Source organism: Gossypium arboreum, chromosome 2, assembly GCF_025698485.1.
Source record: "Gossypium arboreum isolate Shixiya-1 chromosome 2, ASM2569848v2, whole genome shotgun sequence".
Classification (NCBI taxonomy): Eukaryota; Viridiplantae; Streptophyta; class Magnoliopsida; order Malvales; family Malvaceae; genus Gossypium; species Gossypium arboreum.
In genome coordinates, this window is record NC_069071.1 from 8,989,676 (window position 1) to 9,011,818 (window position 22,143).

General features: G+C 32.2%; 1 protein-coding gene across 1 annotated transcript; it reads left to right on the forward strand.

Annotated features, from left to right (window-relative positions):
* The first annotated feature begins 17,335 nt into the window (after positions 1-17,335).
* On the forward strand, positions 17,336-21,682 carry LOC108466251 (WAT1-related protein At5g64700). Its single transcript, XM_017766590.2, has 7 exons — positions 17,336-17,515; positions 17,611-17,673; positions 17,770-17,886; positions 20,463-20,718; positions 20,809-20,967; positions 21,062-21,213; positions 21,314-21,682. The coding sequence occupies exons 1-7, from the start codon at positions 17,343-17,345 to the stop codon at positions 21,453-21,455; spliced, it is 1,062 nt and encodes a 353-aa protein (XP_017622079.2). The 5' UTR covers positions 17,336-17,342; the 3' UTR covers positions 21,456-21,682.
* Positions 21,683-22,143: the final 461 nt, after the last annotated feature.

Here is a 22,143-nt window from a genome sequence, read left to right on the forward strand (position 1 = left end):
ACAAATTGATACAAATTGATAATAGGTTAGGTAAATGTTCCATGATAATGGGTTAGGTAAATGTTTCATGATAATGGGTTGGGTAAATGTTTCATGATAAGAATTTCATGTCTTTTGTATTAAAGAATTAAATGGATGAAATATGAAGTTTTATTAAAAGAAAAATGGATGAAAAGAACAAAGTTTTGTCCATCTTTGTTCATCATAGCTGAAAGTTAGAGAAGAGAAAGGAGAAGAGAAAGCTCTTGAGTATTCGGTCATTAGGAGGAGGAAAATTGAAGGTAAGTTCTTGGTACCTTGCTTCTATTTTGAGGTTCATGAGTTCTTCTTGATTCTACCTTAACTCTTGAAGTATATTTTGATTTTTAGTTGTGTTGTGAGCATTTGATCATGAATTAAAATGAAGGAAATGGTTGTTGTTTCATGTTCTTTTGATGAAAAATGGAAGATAGGTGAAGTTGAGCCAAACAAATGAACATGCATGTGCCTTAGATGTTAAAGGAAAAATCAGCTAACATGTTGTGCTTTAAAATGATGAAATGGAGATTATTCTTAAGTAAAATCATAGATATGTGATGATTGATTGGTGATATACATGTTTAAATAACATGCATGCAAGTTATGTGTGAAAGAGTGAATTTGGTAATAAATCTGCTTGGGACAGCAGCAGTAACGTGACTTTGGAAAATCACCATAAATTGTGGGAGAAGAATTAGAAGCTGAATAAATTATGTAATTAAAGCTTATTGAGTCTAGTTTCTAATGAAACAAACAAGAACATATTTTGAATTCTGTACAATGAGAAATTTGATTCGTAATGAAGAGTGGTCAGATTAGTCAAACAGTGAAACATGGGAAACTTTGAGAAAAATCTGGTATTGATTGGCTAAACCAAAAATTCTGAAAATTTTATGGATAGAAGATATATGAGTCTATTTTCAAGGAAAATTAACAGAACTTGATTTGGAGTTTTGTAGCTCCATTTATAAATGATTTAGTGACTGTTGCTCAGGAAGACAGCTTGCAGTGAAATTATGATTATGTGGTAAACATTGACAAAAATTTGTTAATGAGTTGCTTATTGTTTTCTTATAAGCTTACTATGATCTGTAGGTGTGGTTGGCCGAATATTATAAGGGGTTAATACGTAGTTCGTATTTGAATAGTTAGATTAATGTGTTAGTAATCCAATTGTAGGCGGTTCGTGTGTGGATCTCGTCAGCATATCGTCGCAAACAGGTGTGTAACTAACACCCTCTTTCTTAGTCTAGATCGGCAAAAGCCGAAAAGCCGAAATGTCGAAAACCGGTATTTTGTAGATTTGCGAGTGTGCGAATGCTCGTGAGGTAAATCGATTAATGTTTTTGGTAAGCTGCAATGTTTGGACTGCAAAGTGCATGATTTCGTGCCTCGATATTTTTGGGCTTAATGGGCCAAAATTGGAATGATGGGCCAATCTGCCCAATTCGTAAGAACCCTCGACGTGATTCTCGTTAGTACGTGAAAAGTAGGAATATGCATGAAAAACCCTAAAATAGATAAATTACTGAAATACCTTTAAAAGTAGAAAATTTACGCTTTTACCCCTAGTAGATAAATTACCAAATACCCTTAGGGTTAAATTGACCTAAATGCATGTTTGATCGTTGTTATTTATCGCATGCCATGTTGTTATTATCGATGCATGGGACCGGGATATTGACAGAGGAAGTACTGAAAGTGGCTTGTCCACATCTTGGAGGCTTTGCCTCAATTTATCGATAATCGAGCAAAGACAAGGTCAAGAATCGTGGAGTGTTGAAATGGGTGGGTTGAGCTATTCCCACATGGAGTGTATGGTGGTACGGGTGGAGTGTAGTGGTTGGTGGGTTGAGTAGTCTCCCCAAATGGGCTTGCATATGTTATTGATGTTGCATGTATTTTGAAATGGGCCTATGGGCCATACTGTTATCTGAATAAGGGGCTAAGGCCTAGTTTATTGTAATCTGAAAAGGGCTCTGGCCCAGTACCACTGTTACCCAAATGGGCTTGCATATGTTTACTGATGTTGCATGTATTTTGAAATAGGCCTATGGGCCCTACTGTTATCTGAATAAGGGGCTAAGGCCCAGTTTATTGTAATCTGAAAAGGGCTCTGGCCTAGTACCACTGTTACCTGAATGGGCTTAGGCCCAATGGGCTTGAGCTGACTTGGACTTTGAATGGGTTTTCCTTACACACTGAGTTTCCCCAAACTCACCCCTTTTATTTTCATCCACGCAGGAAATCCCCAACCATAGTGGGCTTGGAGCTGTGAGAGAATTTGGAGTGGCCACCCGCTCGAAAGTTTGATTTTCTTCCGTGAACTGGACATCCTTTTAATTACGTTTGAGGTTTTGGGCTTTTAAATGTAATAAGGCCGCTTATTTATTTTTATGGTTTTATATGTTTTATTAAGATAGGTAATATTTATATTTGACTGTTGAAATTGGATAGCTTTAAGGCGCGTTTTCAAAAACAGTAATTGTTTTCAAGATAACACAAAAACAAGCAAAGCTTCCGCAATGAAGATATTTTCCAAAGTTAATCACTTTTCCTAAAAAGGACTTAATCAAATCGGTTTCCTAGAAATATACATGACGTTAAGGTATGGCAATGGTGGTTTGCATGTCTAGGATTGGATCCGAAGGGAGTTTGGTACTTAAGCAGTCCGATGGACTCACCTCCTCTTTTCCGGTTTCCTACCTGGTGCACAGCTTCCATTCACTTTAACCCTTAATGAATTAATCTTTTGAACATCAAGTACGATTTTCTGGACTTAGAATGAAATTTTTTTTTTATGTTTTTGATGTGGCATGCCGGATCCGGCCATAACTTCTGGGCCGGGTTTGGGGTGCTACATTTAGTGGTATCAGAGCTTAGATTACAACAACTCGGCTGTGGAATGGGTTTACAAAAACAAAGATTTTTGAAAGTGAAAATTTTATAAAGAATGCGAAAAACTTGATTTTCAAAATTTAGATCTTTAGAAGGTGGCATTCCGAATCTCCGGCTCAAGTCTGTAAGTATTACTCTGAACTCTTCTGAATATTTTTCTAAATTATCTGTCTGTACTAAAATCCTGCTAGGATACTCTAGATAGGATGATACTGAAACCATAGAAAAATCTGATAAGAAACTGAAACTGTAACTAGACTTCGATTCTGCGAAAACAAACTCTGAACTACTGTCTGATTCATAAAACATCTGTAATAAACACTGGAATATTAATTGATGTATAAAAATTCGTAATCAAGATAATACGATATGAGTACAAGAGCTACTCGTGGAAGAGGCCGTGGACGTGGCCGAGGAAGGGCTCGAGCGATATCTTCGTCTTCGGGACATATGCCGACGGCAGATGCACCAGTACCACCGGCAACAAAGGTAGAGTCTCATGACCGCGGTGCCGAGGATGATTCCCTATCACAGGCAATGCTTCGTGTTCTGGAAAGGGTTGCCGGAGCAAGTTCGGGCAACGAAATTCAGGGATCTATTTCTGAATGACTTGGGACTAACGGAACGGAGATCTTTAAGGACGTGTCTGGTATAGCCCCGAATGTGGCGGAATATTGGTTGGAGGCCACAGAACGGATTATGGACGACTTAGACTACTCTGAGGAGATTGTGAGTGGGGTATCTGTACTAAGTCCCTTGGGTCACTCGGTTAGGGTAGACAAACTGTATAGGGATGTACCCTTAAAAACTCAAGGTAAGATTTTCCCTGGAGATCTGATGGAGTTACCGTTCAGAGAATTTGATCTCATTTTGGGAATGGACTGGCTTGTTAAGCATAAAGCGACTCTGGATTGTGCTGCTAAACAAATGGTGTTAAGAACTACAAAGGATGAGGAGGTTATGGTGATAGGTGAGAGAAGGGATTATTTGTCCAATGTGGTGTCGGCATTAAATGCCGAAAAGTGGATTCAGAAAAGTTGTGAGGCTTAATTGGTATTTGTAAGTCAGTCGGAAGAGGAGGGACTGACAGTGGATAAGGTTAGGACCGTAAAGGAGTTCCAAGATGTTTTTCCGGAGAAGCTTCCAAGATTGCCTCCGAATCGAGAAGTTGAGTTTAGAATAGACTTATTGCCTGGAATGGCGCCTGTGTCTATCGTACCGTATAGGATGGCACCGAAGGAGTCAGTAGAGTTAAATGCTCAAATTCAAGAGTTGTGAGATAGGGGCTTCATTAGGCCAAGCGTGTCTCCATGGGGAGCACCGGTGCTATTCGTGAAGAAGAAGGATGGTACAATGCGGATGTGCATTGATTATCGGCAGTTGAACAAACTGAGGATTAAAAATAAGTATCCACTGCCAAGGATTGATGATTTATTTGACCAACTTAGAGGAGCTTCGTATTTTCCAAGATCGACCTTCGATCCGGATATCATCGATTAAGGGTTAAGGAGGCGATATCTAAAGATGACATTCAGACTCGGTATGGTCATTACGAGTTTCGGTTATGCCATTTGGACTAACGAACGCCTCCTGCAGCATTTATGGATCGATGAATCGTGTGTTCCAACCATTTTTGGATCAGTTCGTAGTCGTCTTTATTGACGATATCCTGGTATATTCTGAAACTGAAACGAAACATGATGAACATCTCCGTATAGTGCTGTAAGTATTAAGGGAGAAGGAACTCTTTACGAAGTTCAGCAAGTGTGAATTTTGGTTGAGGGAGGTAACCTTCTTAGGACATGTGGTCTCTGCTGAGGGGATTAAGGTGGACCCTCGGAAAATTGAAGCGATTTTGGAGTGGAAGCCGCCTAGGTCAGTGTCAGAAATACGGAGTTTTCTAGGACTGGCAGGATACTACAAAAGGTTTGTGGAAGGTTTTTCTGTGATAGCAGCACCTCTGACAAAACACATAAGGAAAGGAGTATCGTTTGTATAGACTAAGAAACAGCAGGAAGCTTTTGAGAAGTTGAAGAAAGTTCTGACTGAAGCACTTGTGTTAATTCAAAGAGTCCGGGAATGATTTTATCAGTGTACAAGGACGCCTCACACGTGGGTTTGGGCTGCGTGTTAATGCAAGAGGGTAAGGTGGTTGCATATGCATCACGATAGCTTAAGCCTCATGAGGGGAACTATCCGACTCATGATTTAGAGTTGGCAGCAGTGATATTTGCACTTAAGATTTGGAGACATTACTTGTACGGAGAAAGGTGTATTATTTACACTAACCATAAGAGTCTTAAGTATTTGTTGACTCAGAAGGAGCTGAACCTTAGGCAAAGGAGATGGATTGAGTTGCTTAAGGATTATGACTGTTCGATCGAGTATCACCCAAGCAAGGCTAATGTGGTAGCCGATGCTCTAAGTCGTAGAGTCAGATCGATCCGAGAGCAATGTTTGCTCGTCGAGACTATATGATGATGGAAGTCTGTTGGTGAGTTGCAAGTGAGGCCAACTCGGGTGGATCAGATTAAGGAAAAACAGTTGAACGATGAGTCTTTGGTCGCTCGTTTTCAACAAGTTAAGGAAGGAAACTTCGAGTTTGGGAGCGAAGAGACGATGCAATAGCAATACCCTCATCTGTTTGATTAGGTAAATTTCGAGGACGAAATTTTTTAAGGAGGGTAGAGTTGTAACGCCCAATTTTCGGAATTCTATGAATGTTGGCATAGGTTTAATTATGTTAGTGGGCCTCTAGAAAGCCCAAACTTAAGATAGAACCCGACAATTTTAGTTAATTTTTGTTCCATAAGAAAAAGGGGGTGAAATTATGAAATAGAACCTATGTGAAAATGTTTGAAAATGCTATAGGCTAAATTGAAGTGGCCAAATAAATAGGAGTGCAAAATAGGAGGATTTGCATGAGAAACCTCCCATTTTACATGAAGTGGCCAGCCATGATGTTGTTGTAGACAAAATGTACACTTAATATCCATAATTTATGGTACAAATTGATACAAATTGATAATAGGTTAGGTAAATGTTCCATGATAATGGGTTAGGTAAATGTTTCATGATAATGGGTTAGGTAAATGTTTCATGATAAGAATTTCATGTCTTTTGTATTAAAGAATTAAATGGATGAAATATGAAGTTTTATTAAAAGAAAAAGGGATGAAAAGAACAAAGTTTTGTCCATCTTTGTTCATCATAGCTGAAAGTTAGAGAAGAGAAAGGAGAGGAGAAAGCTCTTGAGTATTCGGTCATTAGGAGGAGGAAAATTGAAGGTAAGTTCTTGGTACCTTGCTTCTATTTTGAGGTTCATGAGTTCTTCTTGATTCTACCTTAACTCTTGAAGTATATTTTGATTTTTAGTTGTGTTGTGAGCATTTGATCATGAATTAAAATGAAGGAAATGGTTGTTGTTTCATGTTCTTTTGATGAAAAATGGAAGATAGGTGAAGTTGAGCCAAACAAATGAACATGCATGTGCCTTAGATGTTAAAGGGAAAAATCAGCTAACATGTTGTGCTTTAAAATGATGAAATGGAGATTATTCTTAAGTAAAATCATAGATATGTGATGATTGATTGGTGATATACATGTTTAAATAACATGCATGCAAGTTATATGTGAAAGAGTGAATTTGGTAATAAATCTGCTTGGGACAGCAGCAGTAACGTGACTTTGGAAAATCACCATAAATTGTGGGAGAAGAATTAGAAGCTGAATAAATTATGTAATTAAAGCTTATTGAGTCTAGTTTCTAATGAAACAAACAAGAACATATTTTGAATTCTGTACAATGAGAAATTTGATTCGTAATGAAGAGTGGTCAGATTAGTCAAACAGTGAAACATGGGAAACTTTGAGAAAAATCTGGTATTGATTGGCTAAACCAAAAATTCTGAAAATTTTATGGATAGAAGATATATGAGTCTATTTTCAAGGAAAATTAACAGAACTTTATTTGGAGTTTCGTAGCTCCATTTATAAATGATTTAGTGACTGTTGCTCAGGAAGACAGCTTGCAGTGAAATTATGATTATGTGGTAAACATTGACAAAAATTTGTTAATGAGTTGCTTATTGTTTTCTTATAAGCTTACTATGATCTGTAGGTGTGGTTGGCCGAATATTATAAGGGGTTAATACGTAGTTCGTATTTGAATAGTTAGATTAATGTGTTAGTAATCCAATTGTAGGCAGTTCGTGTGTGGATCTCGTCAGCATATCGTCACAAACAGGTGTGTAACTAACACCCTCTTTCTTAGTCTAGATCGGCAAAAGCCGAAAAGCCGAAATGTCGAAAACCGATATTTTGTAGATTTGCGAGTGTGCGAATGCTCGTGAGGTAAATCGATTAATGTTTTTGGTAAGCTGCAATGTTTGGACGCAAAGTGCATGATTTACGTGCCCTCGATATTTTTGGGCTTAATGGGCCAAAATTGGAATGATGGGCCAATCTGCCCAATTCGGTAAGAACCCTCAGACGTGATTCTCGTTAGTACGTGAAAAGTAGGAATATGCATGAAAACCCTAAAATAGATAAATTATGAAATACCTTTAAAAGTAGAAAATTTACTGACTTTACCCCTAGTAGATAAATTACCAAATACCCTTAGGGTTAAATTGACCTAAATGCATATTTGATCGTTGTTATTTATCGCATGCCATGTTGTTATTATCGATGCATGGACCGGGATATTGACAGAGGAAGTACTGAAAGTGGCTTGTCCACATCTTGGAGGCTTTGCCTCAATTCTATCGATAATCGAGCAAAGAAGGCCGCAATCTGGAGTGTTAATGGGTGGGTTGAGCTATTCCCCACATGGAGTGTATGGCTGGTACGGTGGAGTGTAGTGGTTGGTGGGTTGAGTAGTCTCCCCAAATGGGCTTGCATATGTTATTGATGTTGCATGTATTTTGAAATGGGCCTATGGGCCATACTGTTATCTGAATAAGGGCTAAGGCCTAGTTTATTGTAATCTGAAAAGGCTCGCCCAAGACCACTGCTACCCAAATGGGCTTGCATATGTTTACTGATGTTGCATGTATTTTGAAATGGGCCTATGGGCCCCATCATTATCTGAATAAGGGGCTAAGGCCCGCTTTATTGTAATCTGAAAAGGGCTCGCCCAAGACCATCATTACTGAATGGGCTTAGGCCCAATGGGCTTGAGCTGACTTGGACTTTGAATGGGTTTTCCTTACACACTGAGTTTCCCCAAACTCACCCTTTTATTTTCATCCACGCAGAAATCCCCAACCACAGTGGGCTTGGAGTGTGAGAGAATTTGGAGTGGCCACCGCTCGAAAGTTTGATTTTCTTCGTGAACTGGACATCCTTTTAATTACGTTTGAGGTTTTGGGCTTTTAAATGTAATAAGGCCGCTTATTTATTTTTGATGGTTTTATATGTTTTATTAAGATAGGTAATATTTATATTTGATGTTGAAATTGGATAGCTTTAAGGCGCGTTTTCAAAAACAAGAATTGTTTTCAAAATAACACAAAACAAGCAAAGCTTCCATAATGAAGATATTTTCCAAAGTTAATCACTTTTCCTAAAAGGACTTAATCAAATCGGTTTCCTAGAAATATACATGACGTTAAGGTATGGCAATGGTGGTTTGCATGTCTAGGATTGGATCCGAAGGAGTTTGGTACTTAAGCAATCCGATGGACTCACCTCCTCTTTCCGGTTTCCTACCTGGTGCACAGCTTCCATTCACTTTAACCCTTAATGAATTAATCTTTTGAACATCAAGTACGATTTTCGGACTTAGAATGAATTTTTTTTTTATGTTTTTGATGTGGCATGCCGGATCCGGCCATAACTTCTGGGCCGGGTTTGGGGTGCTACAGTAAGAAATAAGAAAGTATACTTATTAAAAATTTATGTAAGAATGTTTTGGTTGAATCGCTAAAGATGAAATCATCCCTTAAAAGAAGTCTAAAAATTATAATGTCTTAAGTTTAAGTCAATGTGATTTGTTATTGATTTTATAGAAAAATATAAAAAAATAAAAATACCATTATAATGACATCAATTCAATTAAAAGATATAAAATACAGTCGTTAGTATTATACCCATCTCAAATTAGTATTTGATAATAAAATGAAAAGAAAAAAAAAATGTAGAAGAAGCCCCGCCACAATGGAACTGTATGGTTGAATTTGCTGTTTGGGAAAAGTAATAAAAACACAGCTCTTTGTTTGGAATAGAGCCAAGAGTTTGAGTTATCAGCATCTCTTCTTTCTTTTTTATTTATTTAATGAAAGAGTTATCAATATCTTGCTTTAATGTTTAAAGTTGATTTGTGAACATCAAAAAATATATGTTTTTCTATGAAAGCAATGTACACTTACTACTTTGTTTCTTTGTGAATCTGTGTGGACTTGGTGAAATCAACGTACTTTCTTCCATACATTTTAATTTTGATCAAATTATGGCATTTCTTGGAAATAAAGTTATCTTAACTTATTTTAAAACCTTTTAAATCATAAGGCATTATTTAATTCATATGAGATGGCATTTGTGCAAAAGAATGTATATTTATATATAAAGTGTTTGTTAGTTCTACTTTTATCTTTTAGCTATAGCAACAATTGCAACTTGAGGTATACTGGAATTGCTTTGTTTGTTGGTAAGTTTGATCAACATATCTTGATGACTTAAGTACATGTTTTTAAAGATTTTAAGCAACAAATCATGAAATTATAGTTAGAGAAAAGTTCGGATTAAGTAAGGAAAGTTTTCAAAAAATCGTAGTCTGATCTATTTGCCTTATTTAAAGAGATAATAAGTTAAAAGTCAAGAAGATCTCTTTTATTATATTCTATAATAAGTGATTTAATTAAGGTGACATTTCAGAGATTCATTCGGATTACACTTGCTCTTTTACAAAGTATTATATTGCATATTTAAAGAATTATATTTTCTACTTTTTGGGATGAGATTGAGAGAGCACTTCATTTTGTTTATTTAGGAATTGTTATTTTAGGTGCATATATTGTAAAAGTAAACTTAAGTGAGCCATTTAGGCCTAGTTTAGGAATGTTTTTTAAAAGTGTTTTTGGGAAAGAATGAAAAACACACTGGGGGAGAAGCTAAAATTTTCAGCTTCTAAAAGAATGATTTTGGGCTAATTTTTGGCTTGAGAAAAACACTTTTTTTCTGAAAAAACAGTTTGTTTAAGAATGTTTTTGTCCTAAAAGCAGTTTTGAGAAGTATTCCTAAACTAGCTCTTAGTTTAAATAGTTTACATCTAAGCTTTAAAGAGAGTGATATTGTTTAGAGTAGTTTATGTAGTTTAGTGTAGGAGTGAGTACAAGAGTGAGAGACTGATCTTGTTTAGAGTGAGGTTGAACTATAGTGGATTAACTTTCTTGACAAGAGTGATCCTGTTTAGAGCATATGAGACTTTTTGAGCAAAAGCGATCGTGTTTAGAATGAAGTTGAAGTACAATGAATTAACTTTTTGGATGACAGTAAATCTTAATTGAAGTGTAATGGATTAACTTTTTGGGCAAGAGTGATGTTGTTTAGAGTATATGAGACTTGTTGAGCAAGAGTGGTCTTGTTTAGAGTGAGGTTGAACTATAGTGGATTAACTTTCTGGATAAGAATGATCGTGTTTAGAGTGAGGTTAAAGTACAGTGAGTTAACTTTTGGGCAACAGATATAGAAAATATATTGGATTATCTTTAGTAATAATGATCCTAATTAAAGTAACTCTCTAAGTAAATCTACATAGATATAGAAAGTTTCTGTATTATATAAACAAAATCTTGATATCAATAACTAATCTTATATTTGAGCTCGTATCTACCTTGCAAAAAACAACCATCTTTTAGCATTAAAAAAGTAGCTTATACTTCATTAGAATGACTGATACTCATCGTAGGCCATCCAAAAATTTTAAAGAATATCATGTTTCTTTCTCAAAAGATTCTTGCATGTTTTCTCTTTGGGGAAAATAAGTGCCACACAGATAAGTTTGACCCAATGAGTTGATATACGTTAATTGTTGCTTTGATTCGGATACCATACCAATATTGTCACTTTTTCTTTTTTGGTCATAATTCCAATGTCACATTAAGCAAGAGGAAATGCACGTCCCAAAGCTTAATTCAAAGTATTTGGATTTGAACTGGTTTCCATTTTTAAGTGTTACATAGGTTCCATATTTGAATCATTTTTCACAATTTCTCTCTTGTCATTTTCAATTTCATCACTTTGAACATAACCTCAAATCATTTACATTATTTTTAGAATTTCAACTAGAAATTTTCATTTCTAATAAAAAAAATAAAACATCAAAGAGAAAAGAAGAAGAACATAACTTTTGCTTGGTAGTGAAAACTTGCCCCAAAAGAGATCTGATCTTAAGAAATTAATGGGCATAATAATTTATTTTAAGGTTTGCTTTTCTTTTACGGGAATATCAACTCGATTTTGATTCTATTAAATTTGATTTAAATAATAATCGAATATATTTTACTTTTATATAAATAGATAAAACTTATTCATATAATTATTCTTGATAAAATTAAAATTCATACATAATAATTGCATATGATAGAATTCAAATTTGGATACTGCTAACAGTATCAAAACCTCTTTTGATATACATGCTTTTAAGTGGCATATTATATTCCTTAATTTAGGTTAATAATTTAGAAACGCGTAGGCCCTTTTTTAAAGCCAACGATGGTGGATTTAAACAAGGGTCAAAAGAAATGAGAAAAGAAAGCAGGAATTAAATATATGGATTATTCAGATTAGATACCATTTGTTGCTAGTTTAAATTATAAAAAAGCAGAGCCTTTCGGAAAAGGAAATTGAAAAAAAAAAACAGAATTATTTGTTAAAATCGCAGTGCAGCAGCCACCTTTTAAAAACATGGAAGAGGCATCATGAAACAGTCTTTTTGAACATTTTCAATATGTTTTATATATATATATATATATATATATATATATATATATATATGTATATAATAAGATAAATTAATGAAGCAATTGGGGTGAGCTTTATTGCCAATTTATATTTTTCCATCACAAGTGAAATAATCCGTTGATTTTCCGGCATGTTTTGATTGCAAGTATTTGAAACATGCATAGTGTTATCTTTTACATATCCTATAAACCTTAAACTTAGCATATGTATGTATCTCAAGATTTCATATCTTAAAAATTAAAGAGTTTCAAGTCTTTCAACTAAAAGCAAATATTTCCAGATTACCGTACCGACCAGAGTTAGGGATTTTTTAGGATCCCACTTTTTAACTAAATAATTTAATGCTTGTTCATGCATTAAAACGTGCTTTACATTCAACATCTTAAATAATTTAGATATTGAAATTTTGTTTAAATTTAAGTTTAAAGTGGTGTTCTTTTGGAAAGGATATTTTAGTTTAAAGTTAAATTATTGGTTCACCACAAGAAACATTCAATTTTGGTCCGACGAGTTGAACAGGAGGAACAATCAGAGTGGTGCATGAGATTCACCTATATTCAATTCGAAAGGGACAAATAATAAACAACGTGATAAGTTGCAAGCTAGCATAGCTGCAATTATGACCAAACCTTGGTACTTTTCTTTTCTTAATTATGCAAAATTCTCCAACTTAGAACTCAATTTTTAATACAAACAAGTGTTGGTGTTTATGTAAATGAGGTATTAATTTAATAGCAAATATGAAATATTGTCAACTTTGACGGTTCTAGTCGTGGATTTAACCAAATTAATTATATCTTAATTAATTTTTTTTTACTTTTAAGTAACTTGTTGTCAATGATTAACTTTCTTTTTGAACATGTGCTATTTCTTTTTGTATAGTTGAATTTCACTTTTTTCTTTTGTTGTTTTCAGTGTGCAACTTTTTTTTTTTTATACATTCAACATAAATATAGCGTGGGAATAGCTGTTAACTTATCGTAGGAAGACCAGGAAATCACTCTAAAACTATAACTGAGATTCATGATTTTGTTATTACTAGAATTGATGAATACAATTATTTAAAAATAATAATATTTAATAAGTTGCCAAGTGGAAAATTCTTCAAGCATTGCAAAATAAAACAGGTACCATAAAAATTGTTTATACAGTTCAGTTTTCCTATATCTATGGAGTTTAACTCAATAAGAAATAGTCATTATCTTCAATATTTATTAGAAGTGAATCTAATCTATCACACCCCAATGATAATTTCCCCATTTTTGTATCCTAAAATATTGATATTCTCACCACTAAATTCACCCGTATAACTTAGCTTTTAAAATCACAACTCAAAAGATTCTATAGTTAAATGCACTCTCATAAATAATGTTCCTCACATGAAAAGGTTAAGTGCTCTTTACTAGGGCTGTAATTGAACAGAGTTTGAACAAATAAACCTTTGTTCATGTTTGTTTGTTTATTTTTAAGTTTGTTCGTGTTTAGTTTGTGTTCGTTAAGAATTTCAAATTTTTGTTCATGTTAGTTTATTTAAAATTATGTATGTGTTCATGTTTGTTTATTTAATGTTCACGAAGATGTTCATGAACAATGTTTATAAATAATAAACAAACAAACAATAAATACATACACGCATATATTGTTTAGATATAAAATAGTCAAATATAAATATTAATAATTATATTATAAATGAAAAAATACAAACCAATATAATTTTATTAATATATACTAATGGAATAATAAATGAGTTTTAAGATAATTTTATTAATATATACTAATTGAATTTTTATAAGAAAATATCATTAATAAATAAATGAGCTTATAAACAAGCTTGTCTGTAAACATACAGGAAACAAACACACCTCTGCTTGTGTTCGTTCGTTTATTAAACGAATATAAATATTTTGTTCATACTCGTTTATTTAGCTTAATAAACGAACGTTATACAAACAGTTCACGAACAGTTCATCGAACGTCTGTTTATTTATACCCCTACTCTTTACAATCAGTATAATAATCTATACATGTCTTTCAATTAAATAATTTTTTTTTTAGAGTTGCTAACATAATAAAGATCTATATCAATCTCTATTAAACAACAACTAAACTAGTTGAATATAATAATAAACAAGATAAACAAGGATTGATGGCAGTTAAGTCTTCAACATTTCAATCCAATCTAACTTCATTTATCCAGGAGATAAGATAAATGTGATTCAATCTGATCCTTCAAACATGTTTTCCAAAATAATATAATCTTCATTGATTGGATAAATTACCGATTATCTAAATATAAAAACAAGTCAATCATTTCATATTTTTCAATAATAATAGTATTGATAAACTTTTTTTTCCTACTCTTATCTCTTCTAAAATTAATAGAGACATAGCATTTCCACCTCATGATAAAATAGTATGGAGAAAAAGTAAGTAGCAAAGATCCAAGGTTTCAATGGTAACTCAATTTGCACGTGCGATGATTGAAGGATGGATTAAGTTATTGGTCGGTGTGTTACATGTGAGAATGAATTAGTTATCCTTTTGGACTTGACATGATCTTAATTACCATTTTCTTTTTTGTACTCTCATTCTTTTGTTCACTCTTTAAAACTCACTTTCATGCTTGGTCAAGTATTAATATTTTAAACACGTGTTTGACTAAATTTTAAATGGTAAAGTTGAGATTTTTAAAATTATGATGACTTAACTTTAAATTACATTACGGGTAAAATTTTCTCTATTATATAAAATATAAAAAGAATATTATTATAATAAAATTTGTTATTTTGTAAGAAAAAAGAATTTTGATAATTTTTCAATTGAATTAATACCTAGTTAACTCATGATATAAACTTAATTAAAGACTAAGATATTAGTATAATTTTTTTAATGAATGATGAAATTCATTAAATCAAGAAAGCAGTTAGGCTGTTACAAAAAAAAACAAAAAACACTGTACAATAATGTTAAAATATACAAACTAATTAACCAATAATACCTTAAGAAGCACAAAGTAAAAGCATTAATAAGATTAATTCTATTGATTGGTTTTTCTTTTACATTAGTCCGCACAATCTCTTTAATCTACACTAAAACAATATATTCAATTATGAAAGATGCACTAAAATAACTTTCTTTCTAATCATTTAAACTTTCCTTTTAATTTTTACCGAAAAATCAAATAGATATCTAAAGTTGGAATTATTGAATCCAATGGAGTTTCAAGGTCACCAATTGCAGTGTTCCTTTGGACTTCCTTTTTTGGTACAAAGTGTTTACCTTGGAGTTTCGAGGGCACTAATTTCACATTTATGATTTGTTTCGAATTATTATTCATTTAATAATAAATTTATTTAATTATAAAATATATAAAGATAGATTGAGTTGTGTCATATAATATTGATTTTCAACTCAATTGTTAAATTATCAAAAGATTTTTATTTTAATAAAGTAATAAATATTAATTTAAATATATTTTTTATAAAATTTAAGGAAAATACATACTTATAATGAGATTTAAACCTAAAGCGCCAAATAAACAATCTCTTAACTTTACCATTTTAATTTAAGTAAATTTTAATTTTTATAAATCTTGTATTGATATAATTATTTTTTTAATACTTTTAAAAGGCTAAATATAACATTTGATATCTGAACTTGACAAACATTATACAAATTACTTTAATATACTAACACTATTTTTTTGTGAGGTAGCAAAATAATTAATGTATGACCAACATGTGATACATGTCATGGAATTTCTTTTTTGTATTTTAAATGTTTACTTTCAGTTTAATTTATTAATTTAAAGGGTAAACTACTAAAATAGTCAATTTTTTTTACCTCAGGTTACATTTTAATCACTTATATTTGAAATGTTATATTTTAATCACTTACGTTATCGCGTTGTAACATTTTAGTCACTGAGCCATTAACTGTTGTTAATAGTATAACGGTAAGCTGACATGGCACGTTAAATCATCAACTCAAACAAAAATTTTAGGTTAATTTATACAATTGGTCCCCATATTTTTTTTTGTTCTAAGCAATTTAACTTTTTTCTTTTATTTTTTTTAAATTTCCTTTTTTTTCATTTTTTTTTCATTCTCTTCTGCTTCTCCCTCTATTTTCCCCCTTCTCCATTTCTTTTAACGTAGTTTTTCTATGTTTTCCATTTGTTAAAACTAGTCCCTATACTTTTAATTTTTTGAACAATTTAATTTTTTTCGAGTGAGGAGAGCTTATGGGCTAATTTTAACAAATGAAAAACGTAGAAAAAATACGTTCAAAGAAACGAAGAAGGGAGGAAAATAGAGGGAGAAGCGGAAAAGAATGAAAAATTAAAAAAATAAAGTTAAAAGAACATAAAAGAAAAAAATTAAATTGCTCAAAATGAAAAACTATAGGGACCAATTTTAGAATTTAACCTAAAATTTTTATTTGAAATGATGATTTAACGTGTCACGTCAGCTTACTGTTACACTATTAATGACAATTGACGGTTCAGTGACTAAAATGTTACAAGACGATAACGTAAGTGACTAAAATATAACCTGAGGTAAACAAAAGTGACAATTTTAGTAGTTTACCCTAATTTCAAATACTAAATTCCTTTTAAAACTCTTATTTTCTTATTCAATATTAATTCATTAAGCATAATTCAATGCATACTTTTTTAGCATGAATTCCCTCTAATATTAACTATGTTTTTATTAAATTGAAGGCTTTGTAAAGACCGGACTATGCTTTATACATGCAAACCCTCTTGAATCATTCCTTCCACTAATAATCAAAATAATCTTAGCCCCAATGAAGAGTAAAATTTGAGCATATTGTTTAGTGAAACATAAGAAACTCTAAATAAATGAAATCATTTCCACCATTAAATTCCATGCTATCTATCACGTGTCGATCATTAAAAAAAAACTAACAGCATTAGTGTTTGAGAATATTTTGTATAACATTTGACAAATTTATAATGTACCAAACTAAACTTAAAAATGAGTTAAGTACTAAATTAAAAAAAAAGTACTAAATTTAAGTACTAAATTAAGAAAAAAATTTAGATACTAAATTAGGAAAAAATTCAAGTATTAAATTGTATCAAATCCTGTTTAAGTGCCATCTAATCTTAAAATAATTGAACGGATTAAATTTGAATAAAAAAGAAAAAGAAAAGGTTGTAACCCTATTGATGACATGTCAAGTGTCAAAGAAGCCAATCCTAATATCAATTTTTCATTAATAATGAAGGGGTCCCTTCGGCCTCAAAAAAGGGGCCCTTTCATCTTCACCACACACGTCCCAATAGAAAAGAAAAAGCATGTTATTTTCAATGGCCAATCCCTCTACTGTCCCATCTCCACACTCCAACTTACCATTATATAAATCCTCCCTCCTCCAGTGTTGCACTTTCAAACTGCAATACACATCTTTACCCCCAAAAAAAAAAAAAACAAAGAATGGATAACAAAAAGCCCTATCTTGCTATTATTCTCATTCAATCTATATATGCGGGCATGTTCTTGGTGTCCAAAGCAGCTTTCGATGGTGGCATGAACAATTTCGTCTTCGTTTTCTACAGGCAGGCTGCTGCTACCGTTGTCTTGATCCCTCTTGCCTTGTTTCTTGAATGGTAATTTTAAGCTTCTGCCCTGGTTTTTATGCCAATCTTGTAGACAATATAAATAGAATCATGTTATTAAATTTTGTTTGCTTTGGAATCTAAAGGAAAACAGCGCCCCCACTATCATTCGTGACGTTCAGCAAGATATTTTTGCTGTCTTTATTCGGGTAAGTCAAACATTTAGAAACACTTGGTGAATTAAGATTGCGCAGCTATTACAGTGGAAGAAATCATATAAACTATTGAGAAATTTTGGATTTCAGGATAACTTTAAGCTTGGATATCAATGGTATAGCCCTTGTTTATACCTCTGCAACTTTAGCTGCTGCTACAACAAATTGTCTGCCTGTCATCACCTTTTTCTTGGCTGTGTTACTCGGGTAAAATTATCCCTACTTAATATCTTTCCAATTTTATATGTATATATCTATTTTTTTTTCTTCTCATTTAGGTTGGGTTTCTGAGTTAATGTGACATGAACATTTTTAGTCATGAAATTCATCTTAGAGTTGTATTTTACGTTTAAATTTTAGACTTTGTAAATTAGCTACTTCACAATGTCTTCTTAGAGATTAGTACTTTCATTGTTTAATTAACAGGAAACACCCATTGAGTAGAAGGTCTTTTAGTAAAAGAGGAATTGGCTAGTTGCAACTTTTTAAAGGAAACGATGTTAGCATGAGACATGGAAATATATTTCAAGGCTTTTAGATGCTACAAAGTTTCAGATCTTTGCTGCCAAATTTGCAGAAGAGTTTGAACAAAATGTGACTGGTTCATTAGACCCCAAACATAAATTCTATCAATAACCTATAATTTTAATTTTTAGGTATCAATAAAAATGTATCACTTCATTCATTTTCAAGAATATAAAATTATTATTATACATTCATTTATATTTAATATTCTCTCAAAATTAATTTAAATTTAATTAATTTATTTAAAATAGATAATTAGAATTTTGAAAAAAATACAAAAACATTGAATTTTTCTAGAATTTATTGAAAAAGATTAAAAGTATAAGCATTGAAAATTGGATTTCTCAACTATTTGGTTCTCTCTTTTATAATACTTTCCCTTCCATTTGTATCACCTTGGTAAATTTGGATGAAATATTGGTGCCAAAAGCCTTGTACTAATCGCCTTGGAAACTACACATATGAATGTATGGTTTGAGTTAAACCCAGTTTTTATTTCTTTCATAAAATTCTTCCATTGGCGTTCAACTCAGTTTTCTAATTCATCCATATGTGTAGGTGTAGCTTCCATGGTTGATGGTATTTAAAGATCATGGGTATCGAATGGTAATAAATGTGTTTCTTTTTAAAATAATTATGTTAAAACTAAACAAAATTAGAAATTAAGGACATTATGAAATATAAATGAGCCATCTAAAAATAGAAAAAAATATATAATTTACCCATTGAATCTGATTCATTAAAAATTACTACAAGGTTGCTTCATGGGGAAGGATGTTGTTGCAATTTATCAGGAAATAGTAGTGTTTTACAAATTTAATGATAGGATTAAGTTTATAATGATTAAAAGAAAAAGTGAGAAAATGTGTTAGGGGCAAATCTCCCTTTTTATTACTCCCATGAAGAAATATAAAGGTTGGAGAATATTTTATTAGTAGTGCTAGTCGCTTGATTTTCTATCCTTTTATGGCCCTGAAAAGAAATCCCTTTAATCATAGGAATTTAATATAAGATTTATGTTTAAGTCTGACACCAATTTTATTATAAAATAAAAATATTATTAAAAGGAAAATGCAACAATGATAGAATTCTTAATTTAGCTTCTGAAGTTATCTTTAATCACGTAATACCACCCTAAGTAAAAATATTAGTATAATGCAATAGTTGCGTTATCAAATTAAAATCATAAAGCCCCATATTTATTATTAGGGTTTTAAATTATTTATTTATTATTATTGTGGTATCATAAAATATTAATAATAAATATTAAATATAGTGATAATGCATATTACATTCTCAAGAAGAGAATGATGTTCGAATATCAAACACCAACGCTTAAAAATTAAAAAAATAAAATGAGCATTGTTGCTATAAATACTTTGACGCAAGCAAACAAACAAATCATTGGTAAGTTGTTTTTCTTTAGTTTTAAATTTTTTGCTTATAGTGGCACATTTTGTATTTTGGCCGTCACTGTCTACTTATTTGATTCAATGGTAGATATACAAGAGTTGAGATAAAATTAATTTCCCAACATAAAAAATTAAAAATTAAAAACTGATATTCGACAGTTTTCGCCTTTTTCTTTTTCTGTATCAAGCTGCTATCTGCAAAAAATATTAAAAAAAATGTCCTTAGATGCAATTTGTTTGGTTTTGGGGGGCCAGTTAATGAATATGGCTTTCAATCAAAATCGAAAACAGGAACATAGGGTCCCATGGTGATGTAGCCGTCAAAGGAAAAAGCCACTATGTATTAAATTCAGAAACATTTCCCAACACGTGCTCATATATATAGATATATACTTGCTCCTTCATTTATCAATTTTGTCATTTTAACTCTCTTCACATAAAAGCCTTATACAATATATATTGGTCTTTTTCGCTGATATTTTCTTGTGAATTATGAGTATCAGATTTTCAATAGAATCAAACAACTGAATTTATGGTCTCCATGCAAATACAATTTTGCTTATGGCAGAACCTGAACTGTCAATTATTTCACCACTTATTTGTTGTGTTAAATAACATATGGCTATAATGAAGATCATGGTTGCTATAACATAATGTCAAAAACTGGGTGTCTTCAAACTTTAGGCACTTAGTCTAGTTTATTTACACAATCATTGAAGTGATGTGTTTTACGTTTGGAGTTTGAACCCTAACATGTATAATCTTCTTCTTCTTCTTCTTTTTCCACAAGCAATTTTATGTATAATGTTAATATTTTATTTAAGTACAATATTTATTGCATGGCAGGGTGGAAACGTTGAGACTAAAGACAAGTGCAGGGATAGCAAAACTTATGGGCATATTAAGTTGCTTGGCTGGTGCACTCACCCTTGCCTTTTTCAAGGGTCCCCATTTCAAACTTTTTTGCCTCCATCACCTCTTTCAGCACCACCATGACCAAACATTTGCTACTACCCCAACTTCCTCTGGTCTCACTTGGATTAAAGGTTCTTTCCTCATGTTGCTTTCCAACATCCTTTGGGGCTTATGGCTCGTCCTGCAGGTTCAGATTGTGCCCTACAATAAAAATCTTTACTTTTACATTACCACAATTGAAAATAAACAAGCTAATTTGGTTTGAAACATTTACCAGGGTCCGGTTTTGAAGACCTACCCTTCGAAGCTTCTCTTTACAGCTCTTCAGTGCTTCTTAAGCACAATTCAGTCATTTGCTATCGCTATTGCTTTGGTAAGAGATCCTTATGAATGGCGACTCGGCTGGAACGTTCGACTCGTTTCTGTAGCTTACTGTGTAAATATCTAATACGGACCCCTACTCTTTTTCATATTATTACACGTAAAAATGTGCGTATTACGTGTATTGATGGTAATATTATTATTGGCAGGGAATTGTGGTAACAGGCGTGACATATTACCTACAAGCATGGGTTATTGAAAAGAAGGGACCAGTGCTCTTGGCCATGTCAACACCATTGAATCTCATCTTCACAGTGTTGTGTTCTGCATTTTTCTTATGCCAGTTTATCAGTTTAGGAAGGTGGGTTATTGATTTACTTTTGGTTATTAAGTTTAAAAAACCATCTTAACCTTGGGATTTTCATATTGTCTAACCTCAAGTTTTGTTATGGTTTGTCCAGTGTGGTAGGGGGGGCTTTGTTGATTTGTGGGCTATACAGTGTGCTGTGGGGCAAAACCAAAGAGCAGAAACTGCTGAATCAAAATTGTTCATCAGCTGCTGTGGACAAAGAATGCACTGAGCTACCGGTTGTGGCATCCTAAGAACTCTATCCTTATTGCTGATATTAGGAGGGAAACCCTACTTTTTTTTTTTTTTTGATGTGATTGTCAAGGTTAAATTTGAGCAATTTTTAGCATGAATCTGTTGTACATACATTCGCCAGTGTTAATTTAAGTTAAAGTTTGTATTTGATGTATTGATAATGTTTGAGTTCATACACTATCATATTATCATATATTAATAATACTATAAATTGTTATATTTTTAATAGGTATCATCTTTTGATTTACTTTTTGTGTATAAATTTATATGATGTTAATGCATTAAATATAAATGTGAAATGAAAACTAAACTTATTTTCATATATATACAGAAAGAGAAAAAGAATTTGTATTCTCATAAGACATTGAGATGAATGGATAGAAAATTGATTTGACTTTTCTTGGTTCTTCTACTGAAGCTGCTAATTAGACCTAAATTCAATGACCATAGCAAATAAGTTCATCAAACTATCTGTAAAATTAGAAACATGATATGAATCCAAAGTCAAAACTTAGGGCTTCAACCTATAATGTTTGGGTTAAAAGAAAGTCAAATTGGGTTAAAAAACCTGATTTAGTTGGGAATTGAATCTTTATACTATTAATAAAATTCTTATTTAAGATAGTGTCTGAATTTGATTAAAAATTATAAAAATGATTTTCCATAACTAAAATAAGTAATATTATC